General features: G+C 42.0%; 1 protein-coding gene across 1 annotated transcript in view; it reads left to right on the top strand.

The window, feature by feature from the left end:
- HMCN1 (hemicentin 1) overlaps window positions 1-25,544 on the top strand; it is a 1,093,576-nt gene that overhangs the window by 204,985 nt on the left and 863,047 nt on the right. The window contains exons 3-4 of the mRNA XM_069232006.1: window positions 8,987-9,145; window positions 13,112-13,234. Coding sequence (XP_069088107.1) covers window positions 8,987-9,145; window positions 13,112-13,234 — 282 coding nt within the window. The remainder of the gene's footprint in view (window positions 1-8,986; window positions 9,146-13,111; window positions 13,235-25,544) is intronic.

Here is a 25,544-nt window from a genome sequence, read left to right as displayed (position 1 = left end):
AGTTATCCCTTATTAGTGTAGAAGAGGTGTTTCTAGCAGCTTAGGCTGATAGAAGGTAGCTATGGCAAAGCAGCTTAGGCTGAACTAGGAGACATGTAAAGCTCCTACTATACCACTGGTGTCATATGCACAATATCATAAGAAAACATAATACACAGATATACTAAAAATAAAGGTACTTTATTTTTATGACAATATGCCAAAAGTATCTCAGTGAGTACCCTCAGTATGAGGATGAGAAATATACACAAGATATATGTACACAAACCAAAATTATGCAGATAATAGCAAAAGGAAGTAATGCAAGCAATGTAAAGTTACAGTAGATTGCAATAGGAGCACATAGATATAAGGGCAACACAAACCATATACTCCAAACGTGGAATGCGAACCACGAATGGACCCCAAACCTATGTGAGCTTGTAGAGGGTCGCTGGGACTGTATGAAAACAGTGAGGGTTAGAAAAATAGCCCACCCCAAGACCCTGAAAGGTAGGTGTAAAGTACACCTACTACCCCCAGAGAGCACAGAAGTCGTGATAGGGGGATTCTGCCGGAAGAACAAACACCAGCAATGCTACAACAGTGGATTTCCGGACCTGAGTACCTGTAAGACAAGGGGACCAAGTCCAAGAGTTGCGACAGTGTCGAGAGTGGGCAGGAGCCCAAGAAATGCCAGCTGAGGGTGCAAGGAAGCTGCCACCTGTTGAAGAAGCTTGGTGTTCTGCAAGAACGAAGAGGACTAGGAACTTCCCCTTTGGAGGATGGATGTCCCACGTCGTGAAGAAGCTTGCAGAGGTGTTCCCACGCAGAAAGACCACAAACAAGCCTTGCTTGCTGCAAGGGTCGCAGTTAGAGTTTTTAGATGCTGCTGTGGCCCAGGAGGGACCAGGATGTTGCCACTTGGATGAGGAGACAGAGGGGGCACCCAGCAAGTCAGGGAGCCCTCACAGAAGCAGGCAGCACCCGCAGAAGTACCTGAACATTCACTTAGAAGAAAAGTGAACCGGAGTCCACCCGAAGTCACAAAAGGGAGTCCCACGACGCCGGAGGACAACTCAGATGGTTGTGCACTGCAGGTTAGAGTGTCGGGACCCAGGCTTGGCTGTGCACGAAGGAAATCCTGGAAGAGTGCCCAGGAGCCGGAGCAGTTGCAAATCACGCGGTACCCAGCAATGCAGTCTAGCGTGGGAAGGCAAGGACTTACCTCCACCAAACTTGGACTGAAGAGTCACTGGACTGTGGGAGTCACTTGGACAGAGTGGCTGAGTTCCAGGGGCCACACTCGTCGTGCTGAGAGGGGACCCAGAGGACCAGTGATGCAGTCTTTTGTTGCCTGCGGTTGCAGGGGGAAGATTCCGTCGACCCACAGGAGATTTCTTCAGAGCTCCTGGTGCAGAGAGGAGGCAGGCTACCCCCAGAGCATGCACCACCTGGAAACAGTCGAGAAAGCCAGCAGGATGAAGCGATACAAGGTTGCGAGTAGTCGTCTTGCTACTTTGTTGCGGTTTTGCAGGCTTCCTGAGCAGTCAGCGGTCGATCCTTTGGCAGAAGGTGAAGAGGGAGATGCAGAGGAACTCTGGTGAGCTCTTGCATTCGTTATCTGGTGAGATCCCCAAAGCAGAGACCCTAAATAGCCAGAAAAGGAGGTTTGGCTACCTAGGAAGGAGGATTGGCTACCAAGAGAGGTAGGAGCCTATCAGAACGAGCCTCTGATGTCACCTGCTGGCACTGGCCACTCAGAGCAGTCCAGTGTGCCACAAACACCTCTGTTTCCAAGATGGCAGAGGTCTGGGACACACTGAAGGAGCCCTCCCCTTTCCTTTGTCCAGTTTCGCGCCAGAGCAGGGCTGGGGGAATCCTGAACCGGTGTAGACTGGCTTATGCAGAGATGGGCACCATCTGTGCCCATCAAAGCATTTCCAGAGGCTGGGGGAGGCTACTCCTCCCCAGCCTTCACACCTATTTCCAAAGGGAGAGGGTGTTACACCCTCTCTCAGAGGAAATCGTTTGTTCTGCCTTTCTGGGCCAGGGCTGCCTGGACCCCAGGAGGGCAGAAACCTGTCTGAGGGGTTGGCAGCAGCAGCAGCAGCTGCAGTGGAGACCCCGGAAAGACAGTTTGGCAGTACCCGGGTTCTGTGCTAGAGACCCGGGGGATCATGGAATTGTCCCCCCAATGCCAGAATGGCATTGGGGGGACAATTCCATGATTTTAGACATGTTACATGGCCATGTTCGGAGTTACCATTGTGACGCTGTGCATAGGTAGTGACCTATGTACAGTGCACGCGTGTAATGGTGTCGGGGCACCTTGGCTAGTGCCAGGGTTCCCACACACTAAGTAACTTTGCACCCAACCTTCACCAGGTGAAGGTTAGACATATAGGTGACTTATAAGTTACTTAAGTGCAGTGGTAAATGGCTGTGAAATAACGTGGACGTTATTTCACTAAGGCTGCACTGGCAGGCCTGTGTAAGAATTGTCAGAGCTCCCTATGGGTGGCAAAAGAAATGCTGCAGCCCATAAGGATCTCCTGGAACCCCAATACCCTGGGTACCTCAGTACCATATACTAGGGAATTATATGGGTGTACCAGTATGCCTATGTGAATTGGTAAATTTAGTCACTGGCCTGTTAGTGACAAATTTGGAAAGCAGAGAGAGCATAACCACTGACGTTCTGGTTAGCAGAGCCTCAGTGAGACAGATAGGCATCACACAGCGAACACATACAGGGCACATACATATGAGCACTGGGGCCCTGCCTGGCAGGGTCCCAGTGACACATAGACTAAAACAACATATATACAGTGAAATATGGGGGTAACATGCCAGGCAAGATGGTGCTTTCCTACACTCACCCATTGACATTACACTGCACTTACCTGGTTTGACACCTCAACATCACATCTGGTGCCTTAATCATATACCACTCACGTATGATTCCATCATACCCGAAATAACCAACGCCATTCATACTTTCCTGAACACTAATGACACACCAGACACCCCTGTTGCTTTATTATGGGATACACTGAAGGCAGTAATCCAGAGCTGCTTCACAGCTATCACGGCCCAACTTAGTAGGGAAAGAAGAGACAGGCGGGCTAAATTAGAGGAGACATATAGATGCACTGGGTCTCTTAAAACGCAGCACCAGCTTACGGCAGCCCTCAAACAACTCAAGGCCCTAGACATGGACAAGGCTGAGTATGCTCTTTTGGGTACAACACAGAAATATTTGCAGGTGGTAACAAGGTGGGCCACCTACTGCCCCGCCGGTTCTGTGCTCAGGCCCTATAACAGCAATTAGCTGAGATTGAGGGATCCAAGGGCAATAGAATGTATCAAGATGAACGAATTGCTCAGGAGTTTGAACACTTCTACTCTATTTTATACATTGCAGAAGCACTCGATTTTGGCAACACTGAGTCCCACTACTACAGTTGCCCTTACCCCACTTCCCCCAAGACGAAGCTTCAAATCTGGATAAGGATATGCACCCTAGTGAGGTACTCCAAGCCATACAATGGCTGCAACCAGACAAGGCACCTGGTCAGGACGGCCACACTTCTGATTTTTGTAAGGTGTTTGCAGCCTCATTTGCTCCCCTCCTGGCTTGTCTGTATAATTCCTTTAGCACCACAGGCATTCTCACAGACACCATGAAATTTGGCAACCATCGCAGTCCTCCTAATCCAGGTAAAGACCCCACGTACTGCTCATCATACCGACCCATTTCACTGTTTAATGCTGGTGCCAAGATCTTTACCAGAATCTTAGCATCTTGTCTCCCCCCTTATAGGCAAGGCCTAGTAGACCCTAATCAAACTGGGTTTATACCTGAGAGAGGCTGCAGTGACAATACTAAACACATTTGCCTTCCCCTTAACAAAACACACAGCTCCAGACTGCCTCTCTTAACTGTCGACGTCGAGAAGGCCTTTGACTGTGTACCCTGGCCGTACCTCCCTTGGTGCTCACTGGTATTGGCCTGCGCGCATGGTTCCGAGGCTGGATCTGGTGTGGCTATGCCGATCCTAGGGCAATGGTCCGGGTTAATGGGGTGATGTTGCAACCGTTCGACATGGCAAGAGGCAGCCAACAGGGCTGTCCCCTATCCCCATTACTATTTGCCCTTTACATGAAACCATTTGCTGAACGACTAAGCAGGACCCCAAACATAGCAGGCTTTCCAATGGAGGGTAGGGAGCACAAGTTATCTCTATATGCCGACGACATCATGATAGCTATAACACAACCATTTGCCTTCACTAATGCGTGAGATGGAGGTGTTCAGACAAGCCTCTAGATTTAAAATGAACTTCCAGAAATCTCAGGCACTCATTCTTACCATTCCCAAAGCTGACCAGGTCGTGCATGAGCATCTCTTCCTCTTGGCATAGCCCACCCACTGAGTTAAGTACCTGGGCTTGCAGTTCTATTCTACGCCAGGATGTACTGCCAAAAGTAACTATGCCACATTCCTCTCCAATACTTGTCTGATCTCTCCTCATGGAAGGGATAACACTTTCCTGGCTAGGGCGACTTGCAGTGGTCAAGATTGTCTACATTATACAGACACTTCCCCTACAACTCCCCCCCCACGACATACACTTGGCAAACACCTCATATATGACTTTATTTGGGGTGGGGAAAAAACCCTGTATGGTGAAGAAACAAGCTTACCTGGCTCAGGCAGAATTGGGGCTAGGCATACCTCATCTACTGGGATACTATCAGGTGGCTCAACCTCTGTACCTAGTGGAATGGGCCAGACCCAGTACTGAGAAGCACTGCTGCTTCATAGACCATGCTTTTGCCCGTAATTCACATTTGGAAAGTGCCATGGAAGTGTCCCACCGACCTACAGGGGTTTACCTATACCCCATAGTTCGGGCGACAATGAGCATGTGGGACAGAGTACAAGTATCATGAAAACGCTTTACTCGCATCTCACTCCAGACCCCAATAACAGGGAACCCAGACTTCCCCTCAGCGCTATAAGGGTCCTCCTTCATACAAAGGCAAGAGGCTAACTGTAAGAGGGTGGGGGATTTTTGACCTCATGGACTAATGGACTTTACACAGATCCAATCTAACTATGGTCTTTCCTCCACTCCATACTGCCAATATGTCACCATTCTCCACTAGATCATGGAACCCCCCGTTCACCCACATGCCAGCCAATATCCCACACCATTTTAAAAGTGGCGCCTCACCAGCTATTCAGACAAGCGCCTCCTTTCAGACATTTACGCATTCCACACTACCTTAGTAGCTCCCATTAAAATATTGCTACAGCAGCAATTGGAGTTGGTATGTGAACACACCTTTACCCCCAAAGAGTGGTGTGACATCTTACATAGAGCCCTACCTCTGCCTGAAGCATCTCTGGCACAGAAATGTGGACCAAAATAGCACACTACTGATATTACATGCAAGACAGAGTGGCCAAATGGAAGCAAGGTCGAGATTCCAACTGCTGGAGGCAGTGTGGACAACTTGGCACACTGGCACATCTTCTTTGGCACTGCCTCAAAATACAACAGTTTTGGACAGAGGCTCTAGCAGACATCGATGAGATATATTACACTGAGCTCCACTGAGTTTCCCAGTAATATTTTAGCCTTCTGAATGCATTAACATATCCTTTGAAGTCGGCCTGGGGGCTGCCCATCACCTTGGCACTTGGTGCAGCTAAAAGAGGTCCTCCTAACCCACAGGGCACCAATACAATACTGACAAGACTGGACTTGCTACACAAACAATGGGGAACTCCTGAGAATGGAGAAACTGATGGCAGTGGCAGCTCACACTTTGCCACAATTTTGGCAGCACCTGGGGACCCTGCAAACAGTTTCTTTCTAATGAGTTCAGGGAGCTGACCTGCCTACCATATCTACAAATACTGTGCCTCACACAGGTGGATCATACTTCCAATAGAAACATAAATACAGAACTCTCAAGTAAGAACCCACCTCACTGCGACCTGGGTGTTCTCCACAATTCTCTTCAAGAGTAGTCGAACAATCACAGTCCTCTCCACCTCAGCCTTCTATCCTATCCCCCTCACCTCCCAGCCTTTCTACCACCCACTTTCCATTTGAGTTGCCATCTGCTTCCTATTGTTCCCCCCGGCCATTGGATGTAGGTGGGATGATTGTTGTATTCTGTTCTTACTTCAAACAACAACACCTAAAAGGTTTTGACATAGAAGTGTGTTATAAATGGGTCTTTGGTTGGCAGTCAGGTTACCCCGTGTCCAAGCAAGGACCCTCACTCTAGTCAGGACAATGGAGAAACACACTTGGATAACCTCTGCTTATCTGCTAGGTAGCTTGGCACAAGGAGTCAGGCTTATCTGAGAAGCAATGTGTAAAGTAATTGTACCAACACACAGAGTAATACAATGAAAACACTACAAAATGGACACCACACCAGTTTGGAAAGATAGGTAATATTGATCTAAATCAAACAAGACCAAAACGACAAAAATCCAGCACACACGAGTTAAAATATGAATTTCAAATATGAATTTTCAAAAGAATTAGTGTAGAAAACAATGGAAACAATAATTTTGCACAAAGTACCTGGTTAGCATAAAAAATATAGCCACACTGGTGAGCATGCGTCGGAAAAGACAGCGATGCGTCAATTCCCTCCTCGTAAGGGCAGCCGTGTGTCGTTTCTTCTCCGGTTGGGTTGGCGATGCATTGTTTTTCTCCCTCACAAGAGAGTGATGCGTCGATTTCCAGACGGGGAACTTCGGATCTGCGCAGAGTCGGGTTGACTTTGACACCCAGGGACGATGCGTGCAAAATCCTGTCGCACAGTGTTAGAAAACCGCAGTGCATGGGGTTTGTATCATTATCAGCAGCCGCAAGCGTGTGTTGCGTGTCGTTTCTCTAGCTGCAATGCGTCGATCTCCCAGCCACGATGCAGATGGAGCGACGATTTTAGCCACGAAGTCGGTGGTGCGTTGGTTATCAGCCACATTGCAGATGGTGCATCGAAAATTTCTCCGCACGGCGTTCTGTGCGTGGATGTTCAGCTCTTGTCTGCCAGCTTCACCTTTCGAGTGCCCAGGGACTGGATAGGACACAACTTGGCAGGGCAGGAGTCTCAGCAGAGAGTCCAGATGTTAGCAGAGGAAGTCTTTGATGGCCCTGATACTTCAAAACAGGAGGCAAGCTCAGTTCAAGCCCGGGAGATTCTTCTCAAGCAGGAATGCATAACAAAGTCCAGTCTTTGTCTCCTTTCACAGGCAGAAGCAGCAACTGCAGGATAGCCCAACAAAGCACAGTCACAGACAGGGGCAGCACTTCTCAGCTCTTCTCCTTTGCAGAGGTTCCTTTTGAATCCAGAAGTGATCTGATCTTCAGGGGTTTTGGGTCCAATACGTATACCCCTTTCTGCCTTTGAAGTAGGCCTACTTCACAGGAAAGTCTCTGTTGTTCACAAGATCCTGCCTTGCCGAGGCCAGGCCCCAAACACACACCAGGGTCTTGGAGACTGCATTGTGAGAGGGCAGGCACAGTCCATTCAGGTGTGAGTGACCACTAGCACAGATGGCTCATCAGGATATGCATGCTACACCCCAGATCACTTTGTGTCACTGTCTAGAGGAGAGGTGCAAACAGCCCAACTGTCAAACTGACCCTGACAGGGAATCCACAAACAGGCAGAGTTACAGAATGGTTTAAGCAAGAAAATGCCTACTCTCTAAAAGTGGCATTTTCAAACTAACAATCTAAAAACCAACTTCACTAATAGATGTATTTTTAAATTGTGAGTTCAGAGACCCTAAACTCCATATTTCTATCTGCTCTCAAAGGGAATCTGCACTTTAAAGTTATTTAAAGGCAGCCCCCATGTTGACCTATGAGAGAAATAGGCTTGCAACAGTGAAGACGGAAGTTAACAGTATTTCACTATTAGGACATGTAACACACAGCAGTACATGTCCCACCTTTGCACCCTACACATGGGGCTACCTAGGACCTACCTTAGGGGTGCCATACATGTATAAAAAGGGATGGTTTAGGCCTGGCAAGTGGGTAATCTTGCCAAGTCGAATTGGCAGTTTAAAACTGCACACACAGACACTGCAGTGGCAAGTCTGAGCCATGTTTACAGGGCTACTAGTGTGGGTGGCACAACCAGTGCTGCAGGCCCACTAGTAGTATTTGATTAACAGGCCCTGGGCACCTCTAGTGCACTTTACTAGGGACTTACTGGAAATCAAATATGTCAATTATGGATAAGCCAATTTACACATACATTTTACATGGGAGCACTAGCACTTTAGCACTGGTTAGCAGTGGTAGAGTGCCCAGAGTAGCAAAAACAGCAAAAACAGAGTCCAGCACACATCAACAACCTGGGAAGAACAGGCAAAAAGTATGGGGAGACCACGCCAAGGATGCCAAGTCTAACAAAGTGGTTCTCTATTTCAAAGATAATTAAACAAATATTATTTGAATGATAACAATCTACATAGCATAACTGTCCATAGTAACAATCAGTTAACATACCTCGTCAAAAGGGCATCATAGGTTTGAAATGTATTCCTTTTCCCCAAAATAAGTCTTCCCTGTCAGAATTCTTGTGAAAAGAAAAATATCCCAACCATCTCTAAAAGGGATCAGCGGTAAAGAAATAAAACAAGAATCCCCTAAGGTCATCAGGTTATATCTTGGACAGGCAACCCACCCCTATTTTGTTGGATGGAATATGGAAGCTGCCTAAAGGAAACATACTAAAGTGAGAAATATATATAGACAAAGCAGATACGTTTACCCGGGTCTACCTGTGAACCACACCAGTTTAATCACTGGAGAGTCTGTGATTCCACAAATGATCTAAAATCTGAAATAGTTTTTATTACTCTGATAGAATCGGTTTGACTGGTTTGTTTTGTTGTATTGATATATGTTGCTTTTTTTCTGGTGCAGAAAATAAGTCTATTTTTTATTTCTTACAGGGTGGTGGTGACTGTCCAGAAATGAGCATTGGTGCCATCAAAATTGCTTTAGAAATTTCTCTTCCTGGATCTTTCATTTATGTTTTCACTGATGCAAGGTCGAAAGACTACCGACTGACCCATGAAGTGCTCCAACTTATTCAGCAGAAGCAGTCGCAGGTAAGAGGGTGAATGGTAGGCTTCTATAGGCTGTAGTCATGCCTCTCTCTCTCTTTAGTGACTGTGTGTACTTGCATTCATATTTTTTCTGATTTTGAGGGCAAGCCAGAATCATTGGCAAACTTTAAAAATTCTGATTTCTGTCTATTTTCTCCAAATGGCTTAGTACGTAAGGGTTGATACCAGAATATTGCTGTCAGAATATCACCTTACACAAATATCATGTCTCAGACATTGTCTACAATCATAGTTTCCGTGGAGTTATTAGTATAAAATCTAAACCCAAAGGAACAACATTCTTGTAAATTACATCTGCGGCACACTATTTTTCACACAATATTTCTTTGTAAAATATTCTGACATACAACCATTTTGAAATATGCAGACTGGGCCACAACCTGTGAGATCCAGGCAATGGTTGAACAGCAGACTCTCTCTCTAAGTGCCTGACGACTTAGTGTTCTTATTGGAGCACGTGCTTGTGTCACTTCCTTACACAATTGCTTTTCTATCTGCCGGTTAACATTTCAAACCTCTATACTTATCTTGCCTTTCCTTCTTTCTTCCATCCATCCATCCATTTACTCATCCATCCATCCTCTCACTTTGTTTATGTCCTCAACAAGAGTCAACTTAATAAGACTAAAATCCACAGCAGCCTGAGTGCATTTTATTTTGTTGCGCTACTAATCTCAGCTGCACATGTTAGCAGCAAATGGATCAGCCAGCCCTGCAAAGTTTTGCTTGTGAGCCCTACAGAGTATGTTTTTTTTCCAGCACATTGAAAGTGACAAAAATAATTTGAAAGACCTTTGTCGCATTGTGATTCACACTGGCCTAGTTGTGATTTTTGAGGCGGACATGTTTGCACTATAGAAATGCATCAGTCATGGTAACGAAAATTCCATCTGCAATTGCTTTTATGAATTATTGTATTAAACATGGTGTTAATTGGTGCCATGAACATTGTTTTCACATTGGGTTGTCTCCTGCCAAACATCTTACTTACATTCTGAACTAACACAATAAATGTATTACTTTGTTGGAGCGAGGATCTCAGTTAATTTATCGTTTTATGAGAAAAATATTACCATTCATTCTGATAAATCCCCTCTGTCTTACTCTGGGTGAATGGATCTTTGCCGTTAGCTGAGATTAAACAGAAGCTGTTTATCAAATTGATTTATCATCACAACCTCAATTATATTTTCAGTCATTAATGAGAGATGATGTGAGTTTAAAAGCTTATTGATCGAATCTTTTTAGCAGTTCATCTTTATTGAGTCAGCATATAAATTCATCAATATCAATCATTAGTTTTGTCAATGATCAAATATAAGCAGTCAATGAGTCATAATAGATGCATTAAGCATATTCCATAAAAGAAAATCCCTGTTCTAGGAATGAGGATGGTTAAAAGCTGTCAGTCTCAGCAATCCATAAAAAGTTCTGATTAGAGAGATCAAAAAGCATAAAGCTTCAGCATCAAATATCAGCTCAAAGTCAATAAATAATCAAAGCAGATCTTCCCATAAAGAGAGGCTCAAGAAACTCAGGGCCTGATTTATGAAAAGTTAGCGCCGCCTTTACGTCATTTTTTGACACAAAAGCAGCACAAACTTACGAAATATAATTCAATTTTGTAAGTTTGCGCCACTTTTGTATCAAAAAATGACATTAAGGCAGCACTAACTTTTCATAAATGAGACCCTCAGATTTTTAGCATGAGCAGCGTAAATGCGAGTAAAGGGCTGGGAGAAAGGAACCTAATCTAGGAACACGCATTATTATAGACAAGATAATCTAAGCTTTTGCAACATGTTGCTTCTTCTTTCTTCAGTCAGCCAGTCAGCTTTCCAATGCTCTCATGGGAACAGGATCACTCTTCGTCTTCTCACTAGGAAAGCAATAGTTTAGAGACAGCAATGTTGAATGAAACATTTTTATCAAATACAAAGTTTACTCTTATATGCTTTCGCACCATTCATTTGCTTTTATAAACTGCATCTTCATGCTTAAGCTTCTACACTACCTCACTAAAAGACAGGTTTCTTATTTTTTTAGTTAACTGTGTTCTTTGTCGAAGTAGAAACATTTGCAGGGTTAAACGAAGACAGTTTATGGAACTATTATTTATTATGAAAAATATGTCTATGGGAAGGTCAGGAAAAAAAACATTTCACAGTCTTAAACCAGGTCAGCTTGTCAAAACAAAATGCTGCTTCGGCTATTCAGACCTACAGTGTGTGTAAATGTGGTTGCCTACTACAATTATGGATTTTAAATCATTTATTTTCTTTAAAGCCTACATGTAAATTCTGCACATTATTGCATTGTTTTTTTATAAATTCCATGTACTTTCTTTCTCTGGAAGATATACATGTGTTTTTTTTAAACTTAGTAACAGACACTTATGCTATGAGGGTACAGCAAAATGCAGTTAGGTACCTATGTCTACTTCAGCAGTGCTGAAATTATCAACTGCTGTATGTAGTCATAACCAATCTGCCACTTGGAGCATAGTGGTGATTTACACCCCCTGCATGTGATGCCCAGGTTCCAACAGAGAACAGGGCCAATATAAGTGTTCAAATGGGCCATCAATTTTGTGTGTAATGGTGAACACATTAAAAAAAATATGTGTAAGACATGCTTATTGTGTCAGTGGTACAGGAAAACACACAGAATGGGGAATACAAAGCAAGAAAAGTATCTGTTTCATGACTGGGGAGGCCATGCATGGTGGAGCTTGAGGAAGCAGGTAATTCCTAATCGTTTTATGTGATTCATTTTGTCTGGTCAACATGTACCTACAGGGATTAGCAGGAACTCAACTTTTGACCCTATGGTAAATCTAATTTCTACTGATGCCAAGGTGCTCTCTCCTATTATTTGCTTCCCTAAGGTAGCAGCTCAGTGATTTTGTAGCATCGTGGTCCAAGTAGCTGAAAAGGAATGCTGTAGCTGTATCTGCAATGCCTCCCTTTTGCAGCTGTAGATAATCCTCCACCCTCAAGGTTCATGCAGTAGACCCAAGAGAACGGGTGGCTCTGGCCTCAAGGAAGAGCCTTCATTTTCATAGATTAGACTTTATTGACTCCGAAGGTCAATTTGAGCTCGTTCAGTAGTCAATACTGTACTTTTATACTGTCTATTCCTACAGTTATAGAGATGAGGGAACTTCTTACACATGCATCTGGTGGTCTTCCATTGCCAGCACAAAACCTGGGCTCTTGATTCTGTAAACTAACTCTTCACTACCTCTGCCTCCTTCCTATCTGCATCATAGCCATAATGATTGTTTGTTGAGTGTTACATACTGATAGGCTCTAAGCAATGCAAGGCCAGAGACAAAATGGTCACTACAGAAAAGGACAGTTTTCAAAGCTCTTTGAAAGGGTAATAGGGATTTCTCTAAACTGTAGTTGATGTGTGTACATGGTAGAAATTACCTTTTATGCGAGACAACTTTGCAAAGTAAACAACTAGCACAATAGAGCTTGGGAACGGCAAAAGCCAGAGTAACAGTTTGTTGTTCTCTGTGATTTTCTGCTACTCCCCAGTTGCTTAGCCATCTCCAAATCTTTCAGCGCCTCTAACTCTTTCTCTCTAGCTCTTCTGTCTAATGACTGGTATTTTCCAATATATTATTGTTGACGTCTACATCCTTCACCCTCAATGTAGACAGAAATATCCACAACGGTTGACATATTTTCTGAAAGAAATATTAAAGGATGAACAGTGATGCAACTTTTACCTGTAGAATAGAGGTTTCCAACATAAATCCAGTATGGCTGGACCCATGCCAGATTCAGAGGAATATCCCAAAAATATATATATGTATACATGTGTGTGTGTGTATATATATATATATATATATATACATATATATATAAAGGTGTTGACATATTGTGTATGCATAAAACTATATACATCTTATTTATGTTTGCATTTGTTTACCCCTAGGTTGTATTTGTTTTAACTGGCGATTGTGACGACAGGGCCCACATTGGTTACAAGGTATATGAGGAGATTGCCTCGACAAGTTCTGGTCAAGTTTTCCACTTGGACAAGAAGCAAGTTAATGAGGTAAATGTTACACATAATGGAAATAAAAAAGTTTTAATGGCATTTTACTTGTCCAGTGTTGTGTCGTACTTACGGTGTTAAAATCAGCAAAAACTACTTGCTGCACTGAAGTCATTGAACCCATCCAAGGAATATAGTGCTATAGCATGTTTCAGTCAAATGTACTGATTATCAAATATCATTACTGAATGTTTTCAAAACAAATTCTCAGTTGCCTTGCTTTCGGTCCATCTAATCTTGGAGACTGAAAGCATCTTAATAGCTTGTAGGGAGGAATGTTACCATTTAAAGGGTAGGTCTATGGTCTCATCACTTTAGGACCCATTCCTTTAGCCAGGATTTCACAGCTAATAGACATTCTAAGGGAGCTAGTAGTGATTCTAGCCAGATCTGAAACAAAGTGAATTTATTTGAAAAAAACATAATCATGGCAACATTATATTGAACCCTGGGTCTAATCCCAGCTTTAGCATTTATGTGATGCTGGGTAAATCAATTTATTCTTCATGAGTGTCATCTCTTAAAATATGTCTAATTTAAACAAGTGGAAATACGCATGGTCATGTAAAGTCTTATGCTATTTTATTAATCTGGGTTCAGCCGGCATGCATGCCTGTATACGCAGTATAAGATTGTATGCGCAATACCACTTTAGAGATGCTTCTATTGCAATTATGTACTTTGGAGTGATCCAATTGTCCTCGTAGCTCAAACCAAGTTACAAAAAATGCAGAAAAACAGCTATTTTGCTAATAAATGCCTTACTTGAAGAAGCAACAGCACATTTTTATCATTACAGGAGCATCCCAGTAGGGAGGTGCACCACATAGGACACTATAAAGTGTTTTTTCCAATTAAAATGCATTATAGAAACCAAATATGAATCACCAGGAAACTGTATTTTGACTGTTTTACAACATTATCAGCCACTACATAGGCATATTACTACATCTTGGTCAATATGTCACCATTCACTACTTCACTAAGGTAGTTTTAATGATTTTACCACTATCTAGTCCATACTACATTGACCTAACTATTACCTGGAGCCTTTTGTTTTTAATTTAGTTAATTAATTATTGATTTTGGTGTAATTGTTTATGTAAATGTTTTATTTCTTTTTTTAATTGTTGTTCACAATTTTGCTTTTCCTAATTTTGTAATTGCATTTTTTATTACTTATTCATATCCTTAATCATCATCTGTCTCTAATTAATGAATTTCTCATTTTAATTAATTATTTACCTTTTATGACCTTTTATGAGCTTATTTTCTTATTTTACTTCTGACTCTCAATTTTTATGGACCCCTAATTGATTTGTTTTTTTTTAAATTAAATTAAGTACAGTTACTTGATGTATCCCTTAGTCTAGTTTTATTCATTTTATATATTTTTTCAGTTCATTAAATTATAATGTTTAATAACTTACAAAGTGTATAGTTAATAGCATTGATTAGTATTTGTTTTCATGATGACACCTATTATTTGTTTAAAGAAAGGTTTATTAAATAAAATTAATTCCCCATGAAAATATTTGTTCATTCTTGTAGGGAATTTAATAAGTACTATATTTCATTTTAGTTAAAATCTTTTATATGTTTACCATTGACTGTATAGTAGCTGGTTATGAATTAGTTACCTCAATGTTCTGATCAACTGTCAAACAATATAGTGTGTGTGTGACCTCTGGTTGTCATGTGCCACAATTCTGGCGTGGAAAGATACAATGATTTTCTCAGAGCTGTATGATTTTTTAGTTCAAGTGTCAAAGCCACAATTTGGCACCACAGACTGCAATGTAGGCTGTAGACCATGTCATGTACAAAGAAGCCTTCTAGAATGCAAAATGTCTGTCAGACGATAATTAGGTTACAATATTCTGGTGCCATACTTGCATATCACCATGCATTTATTTTCCCAAGTCCAGATAAATTGCAGAATGGTGGCTAGAAGGATGCATGCCAGTAGTTTTTAACCAGAGTACAACTCTGGGATATTGCTGTACATGAAATAAAGTGAACTTGGCAATGTCAACTGGAATGCAACTGTATGATAGTGCTCTATATGAAATAAAGTGAAATTGGTAATGTCTTGTTTTTCAGTTCCTTAGGTGCTTATAGGCTAACACGGTCATTGCCCTTGCCACTAATATGCGGTATATGAACCTATGCCTTGCAGATAGTCAGTCCATAGAGGATTGATACTCACAGTTGGTGATTACGTTTCTACCTTTACATACTGCCCATCTTTTAAAAGTATTTTCTGAACTAAGTTTCTAACAAAATTCCTTGGACTCCGAACCTTTTTCCAAAGGAGAATCCACCATAAAATGCTGATAAGTATGCCATGGGGTATGACATACTTTCTTTTTCATACAGCCTGTGGGTCCTGGTCTATTAGCAGCCAGGTTAATTATACTATGAGCAAATGTGAGCTTCCATGTTCTAGATTCATTCACAAGGAGCATAGATTATATTGTTCACAAGGAAGGTCTACGTATAACATGAGCATATATACCATGGAGATATGACACTCTGCTTCTCTCCCTCCCAGAGTACATCTATTAGAACCATCAAGGGGATACTAAATATGTTGCAAGAACAGGATATTCTGTCTTTGGCGTGGAGGTGACAGTATGATGTGATAACACAATATTGACATTTTAATATCAACCTGTTACAATATCGACTACAAGATATCGACTAGCACAATGGTGTCAAAATAAGTAGATATGCTGCTAGAATAGTAATTCTACACCCCATTGTGTACACATACCTTGATGATACTGTGCATGTCGATGTCTTGCAGTCTATATTGTTGCAGGCTGATATTTTTGTATTTGTGTTAGAAATGGGGTCTCTAGTTGTCAGTCGGTTTCCACCCTGTCCAAGTAGGGACCCTCACTCTATTCAGGATAAAGAAGATACCCGCTCAGATAACACCTGCTCACCCCCTTGGTAGCGTGGCACGAGCAGTCAGGCTTATCTCAGAAGCAATGTGTAAAGCATTTGCAAATAATACACAGTAACACAGTGAAAACACTACAAAAGGACACCACACCAGTTTTAGAAAAATAGCCAATATTTATCTGTGTAAAACAAGGCCAAAACAATAAAAATCCAGCATACAGTCATAAAGATAAGAATTTTTTAAGATTTAACTTAGAAATACAGTTCCTTGAAGCCGATAGCTCCACCTGGGGCTAACACGGCGTTGTGATCAACAAACCAACAGTTCAGCCCAGCTGCAGCTTCGCGTGCCAGCTACGGTGTCGGGAAGACTTGCAAACAGTACCTTTGGAATTGCAGTGCATTGTGATCCTCACGGTGAGCTCCAGAGAGCACCGTCGCTGATGTTACGATGCCGGTTCTGGAGTCGGTGTGGGAGTCATTGGGCCCTTGAAGTCACACACGTTGCAGATCAAACTCCCGGCTGATAAAGTTAGGAGCACTGGCGTGGATGGCGTCGGGGCTAAAGTGCGAAGCGGGACGATGCGATGTGCGGTGGCCACAGATCACGGTGCAGGCGGCAGCTCGGTGTCGGTGAGACAAGGGCTGCGGTGTGAAGTGAGGCAGTGCGACTTGCGGTGTCACCAGGTCACATTGTCGTTGCTGAAGTGCTGTAAATGGTCCACAAGGTTAAAATGGTTGGCTACAGGCTGGTCAAGTTTCTTGTTAATTATTGCTGATTTGTGGTTCCTGAATTGTGGTATTCGTGAATACCTTTTACAAACATCATCAGTAACTAGCTCTGTTACAAAAAGGACCTATGGAATAAGACAGCATCTTACATGTCGCTCAACATGCATTATTTATGTGATTCAGTGCCAACGTCAAAGCTGTAAAAAACAATATGTAGGTCAAACTGTGAATGACCTCCGTACACGATTCAGGAACCACAAATCAGCAATAATTAACAAGAAACTTGACCAGCCTGTAGCCAACCATTTTAACCTTGTGGGCCATTTACTATCAGATTTGAAGATTTTCCCTGTGGAACATGTTTAAAAGGAAGAACTACTGGACATCAGAGAAAATTTCTGGATGTACTGTTTAAAATCACTGCATCCAGATGGACTGAACATCACTGACAATACCACTTGATTTCTGCATATCTGAAGAGTTCTCAGGACTGCGTTGATTCCACATTCCAATTGGAATCTTCACTCATGATGCTTTTTGAAAATCCACCAGTGTCAGCTGTGCAGCCACTGAGCAAACAATCTTGTACTACCTGAGGAAGGCGGAAGCTGAAACGTTGTAGTAGAAATATATTTTTGTTCTTTAGTGAGATCATCTGTTTGAGTCACTTCTTTCTTGGATATATATATACATATATATAAGACTGTTTGTGGATATGTGTTAACCGAGTCAGCTATTTACAACACTTTTGAGTGAGTACCTTATAAACCTTTTTGGAAGTCCTGGTGAAGATCACAGCTTCAATATTCCAGTGCCTTAGAAATGGATATATAGATATTAATATAAGATCACTAAAGTCACTTTGAAATGCTTCAGCCTGGCAAAGAGAGAGCAGATGAGCTAACTTTTTGCTAAAATAGAAATTTGGTAAAACTAAGACATGAGAGAATTTATTCAAATCAAGTCCCTAAGTTACGTTTTGAATTGCTGTTCGCTTCACATTTAACTTAGAAATAAAATATTAAGCCACTTTGGCTAAATTAGAACAACTATGTGGATCCTTAGCAAGGTCCGTTGTCCATCAGTCCTTCTATGGACAGTCAGTGCTTTTCTTCAACAGCAACATTTCAATTCTACCAACTATGATGTTGACCGAGGCCCTCTGATATCCTCCTCTTTTTTGGCTCCTGTGAAGAAGACTCACTTGGGTGGATATGTTTTCTCCCTTCATGCTACATGACTCTGGAATCAGCTCACACACAGCAACCAACCCATCTTAGATTTTCTTAGTTATCATAGCGCACTAAAGACCCAGCTATTCATTAACCAGTAACACCCCTCTCTTTTATAAGTGTTTTATATTAAAAAGCCCCCAGTACAATGGCAAAATTGCAGAAAAAGCTGATATATCTGAAGACCAAAGCACAGAGCATAATCAGTCCTAAGGCAGAGCAACAAGTGGTCAGGTCATATGGTCAGAAGTGCTGTAGAATTCTAGTTGTGTAGCAGCGTGAAGTTGGCAGCAGAAGCAGTGGCATAATAAAGGCCTCTGCAGCCCCCGCGGGTGGGGCCTGAGCTCAAGGAGGCCCCCCTCAGCACAATACACTGTGAATGGGCGACAGGCCCCTGACTGGGTCCAGAGGGAAGGGGGCTCTCCAGGTACTTTTCGGGGGGAGCTCAAGTTTTGTTAGGCCATTGGGTAGAAGACGTCACAGCTCATACGTCGCTGTCAAAGAAAGATATGCACTGGCACCCAAAAAAGCATCACAGCCAAAGGATTTACTGAACTGTTGTAGAATCTCTCTCCGTTGCTGCAGTGAGTGTCAAGCAAAAGAAAGCAGATCTGGCTTTAACCTGGTAACACATGCAAACATGTGCATGCACATATGCTGTTTGCAAGAGTATATCACAACCACACCAGTCCATTTGACTTTGACAATGTTTGCTTTTTTTATAAGTAACATACAAACAATATCTCTGACACACATGTTTACATCACATTTTCTCTTACATATGCAACACTGTCACATACAATGCCCATACAATGCTGTTAAACATGCAAACACATAAGAATGCTCAGGCGGTGGTGGTAGTAATGATGATGATGATGCTGGTGGTAATAGTGATGGTGGTAGTAATGGTATCAATGATTGTAATACTGGTGGCAATGGTGCTGATAGTGACAATGGTGGCAGTGGTATTGGTGATGGTGAGTATAATGGTGGTGGAAATCACAAATGATAGTGACAATGGTAGCGGGGTGGTGGGGCTGTGGTGATGATGGTGGTGTTGCTGTTGGTGATGCTGATTGTATTAGTGAAGATAATGCTGGTGCTGATGGAGGTGATGGTATTGGCGAAGATAATGCTGTGGGTGGTGGTTGTGGTGGTGTTAATGGTGGTGGTGGTAATGATTGAGGTGGAAATGGTGGTGATGATGGTAATGGTAGTAATACTAGTGGTGGTTATAGTGATTATAGAACTGGTAGTAGTAGGGCTACTGGTGATATTGGTTGTAATGGTGGTAATGATGGTGATGGGAGTGGGTGGGGTGGTAATGATAGTGGCTGTACTGTTGGTGCTAATAGCAATGGTGGTGGTAGGGCATGGACATTTTGGCAATGTGATTTAATGGTAGTGATGCCAAGGTGATGCTGGTGGTAATGGCAATGACAGTAATTGTATTGTTGTTATTGGTGGGAATAGTATTGTTGAAAGTATCAATGATAATGAAGATCAGTAAAGGTTATGCATTGGTGCTAAATATTCATTTGGTAAATTTTATGATGCTGGGTTGCTGCCAGGCATTTTATATACCAAATAAGTAATGTGGAAAGCACCTTAAAGGGGCTCACGGGCTCTTGGTATCGAAAATATGTCAGTGATCAGATATATTACAAGAGTTGACAGGCGTGGGCTGGGTTGAGTGAAATTCAAGGCCTCTGTGAACTGCAGTGAAGTGTCCAAACAGAGGGTGAAGCAAAGGCTAGGACTACATTGAGCTCAAGATAACAAGTAGGGTGGGGTAGGGGTAGAACAGGAGCTGGATTGGGTGGCCACAGTCAAGTAGTGGCACGAAGGATAAGACAGAGCAAGTCCTGGGACTGCCAAGAGCCAGGGAAACAAAGAATGTGATGCACAGCAGGACTCCAGGTCTTATGAGACATCGGGACATTAATTTTGAGGTTAAACTGCCCTGAAGTGTAAATACAAAAACGCATCTAAGAGACTATCTTAAAGTCATGCTCACACTTGAGTCCTGACAAAACCTACGTCTGCTTTGAAAAACATACAGTAAAGGATTGCTTTCTGTATGCATTACAAAAATGAGATAGACAACTAAATGTGTGATGACAGAGTCTACTATTTAGATGTAATATAAATCTGGAGGTATTACAATGGAACCACTACTACAAGGCGGAATGAGACACCCAATGGCCAACAGCAGGAAGCTGAGAAATAATTGCTCCTCAGAGTTCATTCAAAATGTGACAGACAATGAGGGTCATTCTGACCCTGGCGGCCGGTGGCCGCCAGGGCCACCGACCACGGGAGCACCGCCGACAGGCTGGCGGTGCTCCAATGAGCATTCTGACCGCGGCGGTTCAGCCGCGGTCAGAAGCGGAAAGTCAGCGGTCTCCCGCTGACTTTCCGCTGCTCATTGGAATCCTCCATGGCTGCGGAGCGCGCTCCGCAGCCATGAGGATTCTGACCCCCCCTACCGCCATCCAGTTCATGGCGGGAAAGCCGCCATGAACAGGATGGCGGTAGGGGGGGTCGCGGGGCCCCTGGGGGCCCCTGCCGTGCCCATGCCAATGGCATGGGCACGGCAGGGGCCCCCGTAAGAGGGCCCCAAAATGTATTTCACTGTCTGCCTTGCAGACAGTGAAATACGCGACGGGTGCAGTAGCACCCGTCGCACCTTCCCACTCCGCCGGCTCGATTACGAGCCGGCATCCTCGTGGGAAGGTCGTTTTCCCCTGGGCTGGCGGGCGGTTTAACTGGAACCGCCCGCCAGCCCAGGGGAAAACTCGTAATACCCGCCGCGGTCTTTTGACCGCGGCGCGGTAATTTGGAGGGCGGGATCCTGGCGGGCGGCCTCCGCCGCCCGCCAGGGTCATAATGAGGCCCAATGTGTCAAATCAGTGAAACTACACACTCCCAAATACATACTGGCAGTTTTGAAAATTGCCCCCCTAATTTCTCCAGCACATCTGAATTTCATTGAAAAATGCAAGCTGCTTTTAAAATCAAAGAAATACATCACCAACCTTGACAGGTCCATGTGGATCTTGTTAAAGGAAATGTTTTTAGTTTTAGTTTGCAAGGACCAAAGTGGGATTTTTTGTTGTACATCAAAATGTCTAAAAAGATAACTATTTGCAAAAGCTTATGGCTTAGTACGGTAAGTCAGGAAAGGTATTATTATGAACAAGTTCTGAGATGTTTAGCAAAGTTTTATTTCAATTTCCTGTTCAGTCAGGGACTATGCTGTAAAAACACCCAGACTCCAAAAACACAATCAGTGTATACAAATAGAAGAAATTCGCTATGCAGATGCCTCTAACATGATGTATCATACTTCAGGTCCATTTCTGTGGTCACGATTTTTTGAGGCTCAGATGGCAGTAACCAATATATTTTGCTCTACAAATAATTGGGCTGCTGGTTATACAACTTAGACACTTATTGGGGTAAAATAGGGGGCCAGATTTACAAAGCATTTTACCAGTCTCAACCACTTCAATTCAGCATTTAAGACACTTAAGATGTATTTTTATATGTGCTAATCCCATTTTTGGAGGCAGAAAAGTTTTTTGAACTCAAAAAATTTAACTCTGCATGAATATTGATTCAGTGTTTGGAAGGGATATGTTGTAGGTGTCCCTTCCAAATACTGATTTGTTATCTAATGTATTATTGTCAAACGAATTCTGTTTGCAAAACATTGATATTTTACCAACACCTCAAAAGACATAGTAATGCATTCACAAAAGGGAAGGGACCCTTTGTAAATGTGAAAAATGTTTTTGGAAGAGAAGGCAGTGGTTTACAGCCACATCTTAAACAAACAAAAAACAGTAAACTTTTCTTTTTTAATGCAGTCACATTTCCTTTAAATAAAACGGGCTGCAATTTAAATACAAGTTTACTTTATTGAAAGACAACCACAGACATGGTGCATTGCTGGCCCCAGCAGGCTACCATCCCTTTGAAGTCCTCCAATTGTTGTGAGTTGCAATTTGAGACCTAACTCATTAATATTTGTGAGGTGAATGTGATTACGACCTACTATGAATCTGAATTTTAGGAACCAAAGTATTAGTAGATAAGTCAGTTCATAAAAATCTTTACTGGTCTTCAAAATTCTGGTCACAATTTGTGACTAGTATTTTGCAACAGGTAGATATTTGTGCACCTGGGCCCAAGTTGAGGTAGTAGTAAGGAGTGCAGTATTTTCTGGGTTCAGTATTTCCTTCATTCCAAGTTCTGAACCTCAAACTGTGAGACAGCAGGTTTATAAACCACATTTTCCCTTTTCCAAGCTGTGAAATACATAATACTGCAGTGTTTTCCACAAGGTTTTATACACCTAATTCTGCATTACCTTGGCCGGTGGCATGAGGGTTTTAGAAGCCTTGTTTTGTGGTCTGCAACTTGCAATTCTATGTAGCTTTTAGCAGATTTTGAGACACAGATGTGACTTCTGTTTTTACTTTGATGATGTGTCTTCTCTTGGCTTGGAATTCCACAGATCAGTTTCACAGGTTTTCCACCTCCAACTGAGTGCCTAAACCAGTAAAAGAGTGCTAGTACTCCATGGTGTTCCTATCATAAGGCGTTAGTAGTGTTACTCACATTACCAATGCTACCAGTATTAACAGTGTTACAGATGTTACCACAGTTAGCACTGTTGTGTGTTAGTGGTTACTGATTTGACCAATGTCATTGGTGTTACCAATGTTAGCAATGTTAACAGCATTGCTAGCATAATTATTGTTATCTATGTTAATGTGCTATCAATGTTAGAGGTGTTACCGATGATGCCAATAAAACTGGTGTTACTGATTACACCAAATTTAACCATGTTGTGGATGTTAGAGGTTATACCAAACTAGGGTTACCAAAGATGGGGGTGTTACTGATCTAAATATTTTACCAAAGTTAGCAATGCCCCTGATGTTAGTGGTATTGCTGATGTTAGTTGTATTGATGATGTTCGCAATTGTTTTGTGTTACCAAAGTTAGTGTTGTTAGTCTTACCAATATAAATGATATTACCGCTGTTAATGTTACAGATGTTAGTGCTTAGTGATATTGGTGGTGTTACCAGTGTTAACACATTAGGTTTATGAAGCACTGTAGAGATTCTGCCATTCAATACAGTTCGATATTAGCTAGGTTACGCCTTGGGAGCAGCTTTGCCGGTTAGTTGTGTTATTGCTGTTGTGCATGTTAAAGGTTTTAACATTAGCAGTGCTCCCGGTGTCACCAATATTACTAGTACCTGCCTCATTTGAGGTATACCACATCTACAAAGTCTATTATTAATTACTAAACCGCCTAGAAGTTAACTTTCTTTTTAATTTATTTCAACAACAAATTTCTGAAAATATTTTTTGGCCAATGGTGAGCAACCTGATTGATACCTATTAGACGTGAGCAAAATGTTGCATGCAAAAATGAGATATGATGGAAAGCTCCATTTCTAGCCCAGACAGAAATCGGGCAGCATTAATTGAAGTTTCACATAATCATCTAAATAATTCACTGTGAAACGTAGAGGCATTTTTCTGCATACCTTACCCCATCAGTAAAAATAGATTATTTCTACCTGTCTGGTGATATCAACAAAGAGGTAATCATGGTTTTTACCCTGAACTAAAATATGGAACCATTTATTCTTAGTATCCTCTTCTGACTTCAAGGCAGGTTTCACAAGCAGCGATGTCACCATCAACGAGATGGAGCCTTCTAGGACAGAGATTTGCAGGGTCAGACTGTGACAGAAAATAGGCCCAGGCACCAAAATATAAGTGGGCCCTTTAGTGAATTATCATTGTTTAAATTATTTAATTCATTAGTAATTATGTAAATTGTCTAAATTATATTTTTAATGATATATTAGGTGTGTGTTGCTGGGTTTGTAGGGGGTAGAGTGGAGAGTTACAAAATATTAAATCATTAATTTAATAATCATTTCATTGATTAGTAATTATGTAAATTGTGTATTAATGATAGTTTTTAAGTTATATATATATATATATATATATATATATATATATATATATGGTGTGGGCTACTGGGTTTTGTAGAGGCATAGGGTAGGAAGGTATTAAAGTATTAATTAATTATTAATGTATTAATATTTTTTTATTATTAGGTATGTTAAATGTGTTATACTTATTTAGGTTATATGTAAGTGTGCTAGGTTTATGGGGGTATAGTGTGGGAAGGTAATGTACAGAAAATATTGATAATTATTGAATTGTTTAGCAATCATGTAAATTGTTTAATTATTTTTTTATTTCTATATATTTCTTTTTTGGTTATTTTTTTCTTACTAAGAGTTTTATATTTGATGTAAATAATAGGGTTATTTAGATATGTTTTGTGGTTAAATTGGGGTACATTCCCTACTCGTGCCTAGACTAGAGTGGAAAAAGTACATTTTACCTCTCCGAAGTCCAATGCTTTCTCGATTGTTGCCCAGATTGGAGTGGGAATAGTACATTTTACCCCTCCGAAGTCCAACACTTTCCCCTTTTGAAGTCCAGTGCTTTCCCTACTGTGCACACACTGGAGTGGGAATAGTAAATTTTAACCCTCCGATGTCCAGTGCTTTCCCTACTGTTACACAGACTGTAGTGGCAATACTCAATTTAACCCCTCTAAAGTTCAAAGTTTTCCATATTGTTGCACAGACTGGAGTCGGAATAGTAAATTTTACCTCTCCGATATCTAACGCTTTCTGTACTTTTACACAGACTGGAGTGGGAATAGTAAATATAACCTCTCTGAATTCCAAACACCTTCTACTGTTGCACACACTGGAGTAGGAATAGTAAACGTTATCCCTCTGATGTCCAACACTTTCCCTACTGATACACAGACTGGAGTAGCAATAGTCAATTTAATCTCTACGAAGTCCAATGTTTTCCGTACTGTTGCATAGACTGGAGTTAGAAGAGCAAAATTTACCTCTCCGAAGTCCAACGCTTTCCATACTGTTGTATAGACTGGAGTGGGAATAGTAAATTTTACCCCTCAAAAGTCCAGCACCTTCCCTACTGATGCATAGAGTGGAGTGGGAATAGTAAATCTTGACCCTTCGAAGTCCAACGGCTTAGACAGATATAAGGCCAGGGGATCAAAAGTATAGACACTAAACTAAAACTGGAGATTATGTTGGGACATGTCTGGTAGGAGTTGACGTGGAAACTGGCTCACTGGTTTGGCATAGTTAAATATGCTTTACATTGTTGCCAACATTGAGCTATTAGTCTTTTGCACCGTAATTTGCAAGTTGGTTGATACATGCTTCATTGATGGATGCATGCCATTTATACCGCACACACTACCTTTGTAACTGTTGGCCCAGTTTTTTCCATTTACTGTTATGATTGGAAAATATATGGTGCAAAGTCAGTTTGTTTCATTTTCACAAG

The sequence above is a fragment of the Pleurodeles waltl genome, chromosome 4_2 (assembly GCF_031143425.1).
Source record: "Pleurodeles waltl isolate 20211129_DDA chromosome 4_2, aPleWal1.hap1.20221129, whole genome shotgun sequence".
Classification (NCBI taxonomy): Eukaryota; Metazoa; Chordata; class Amphibia; order Caudata; family Salamandridae; genus Pleurodeles; species Pleurodeles waltl.
This window is presented reverse-complemented; position numbering and strand designations above follow the sequence as displayed.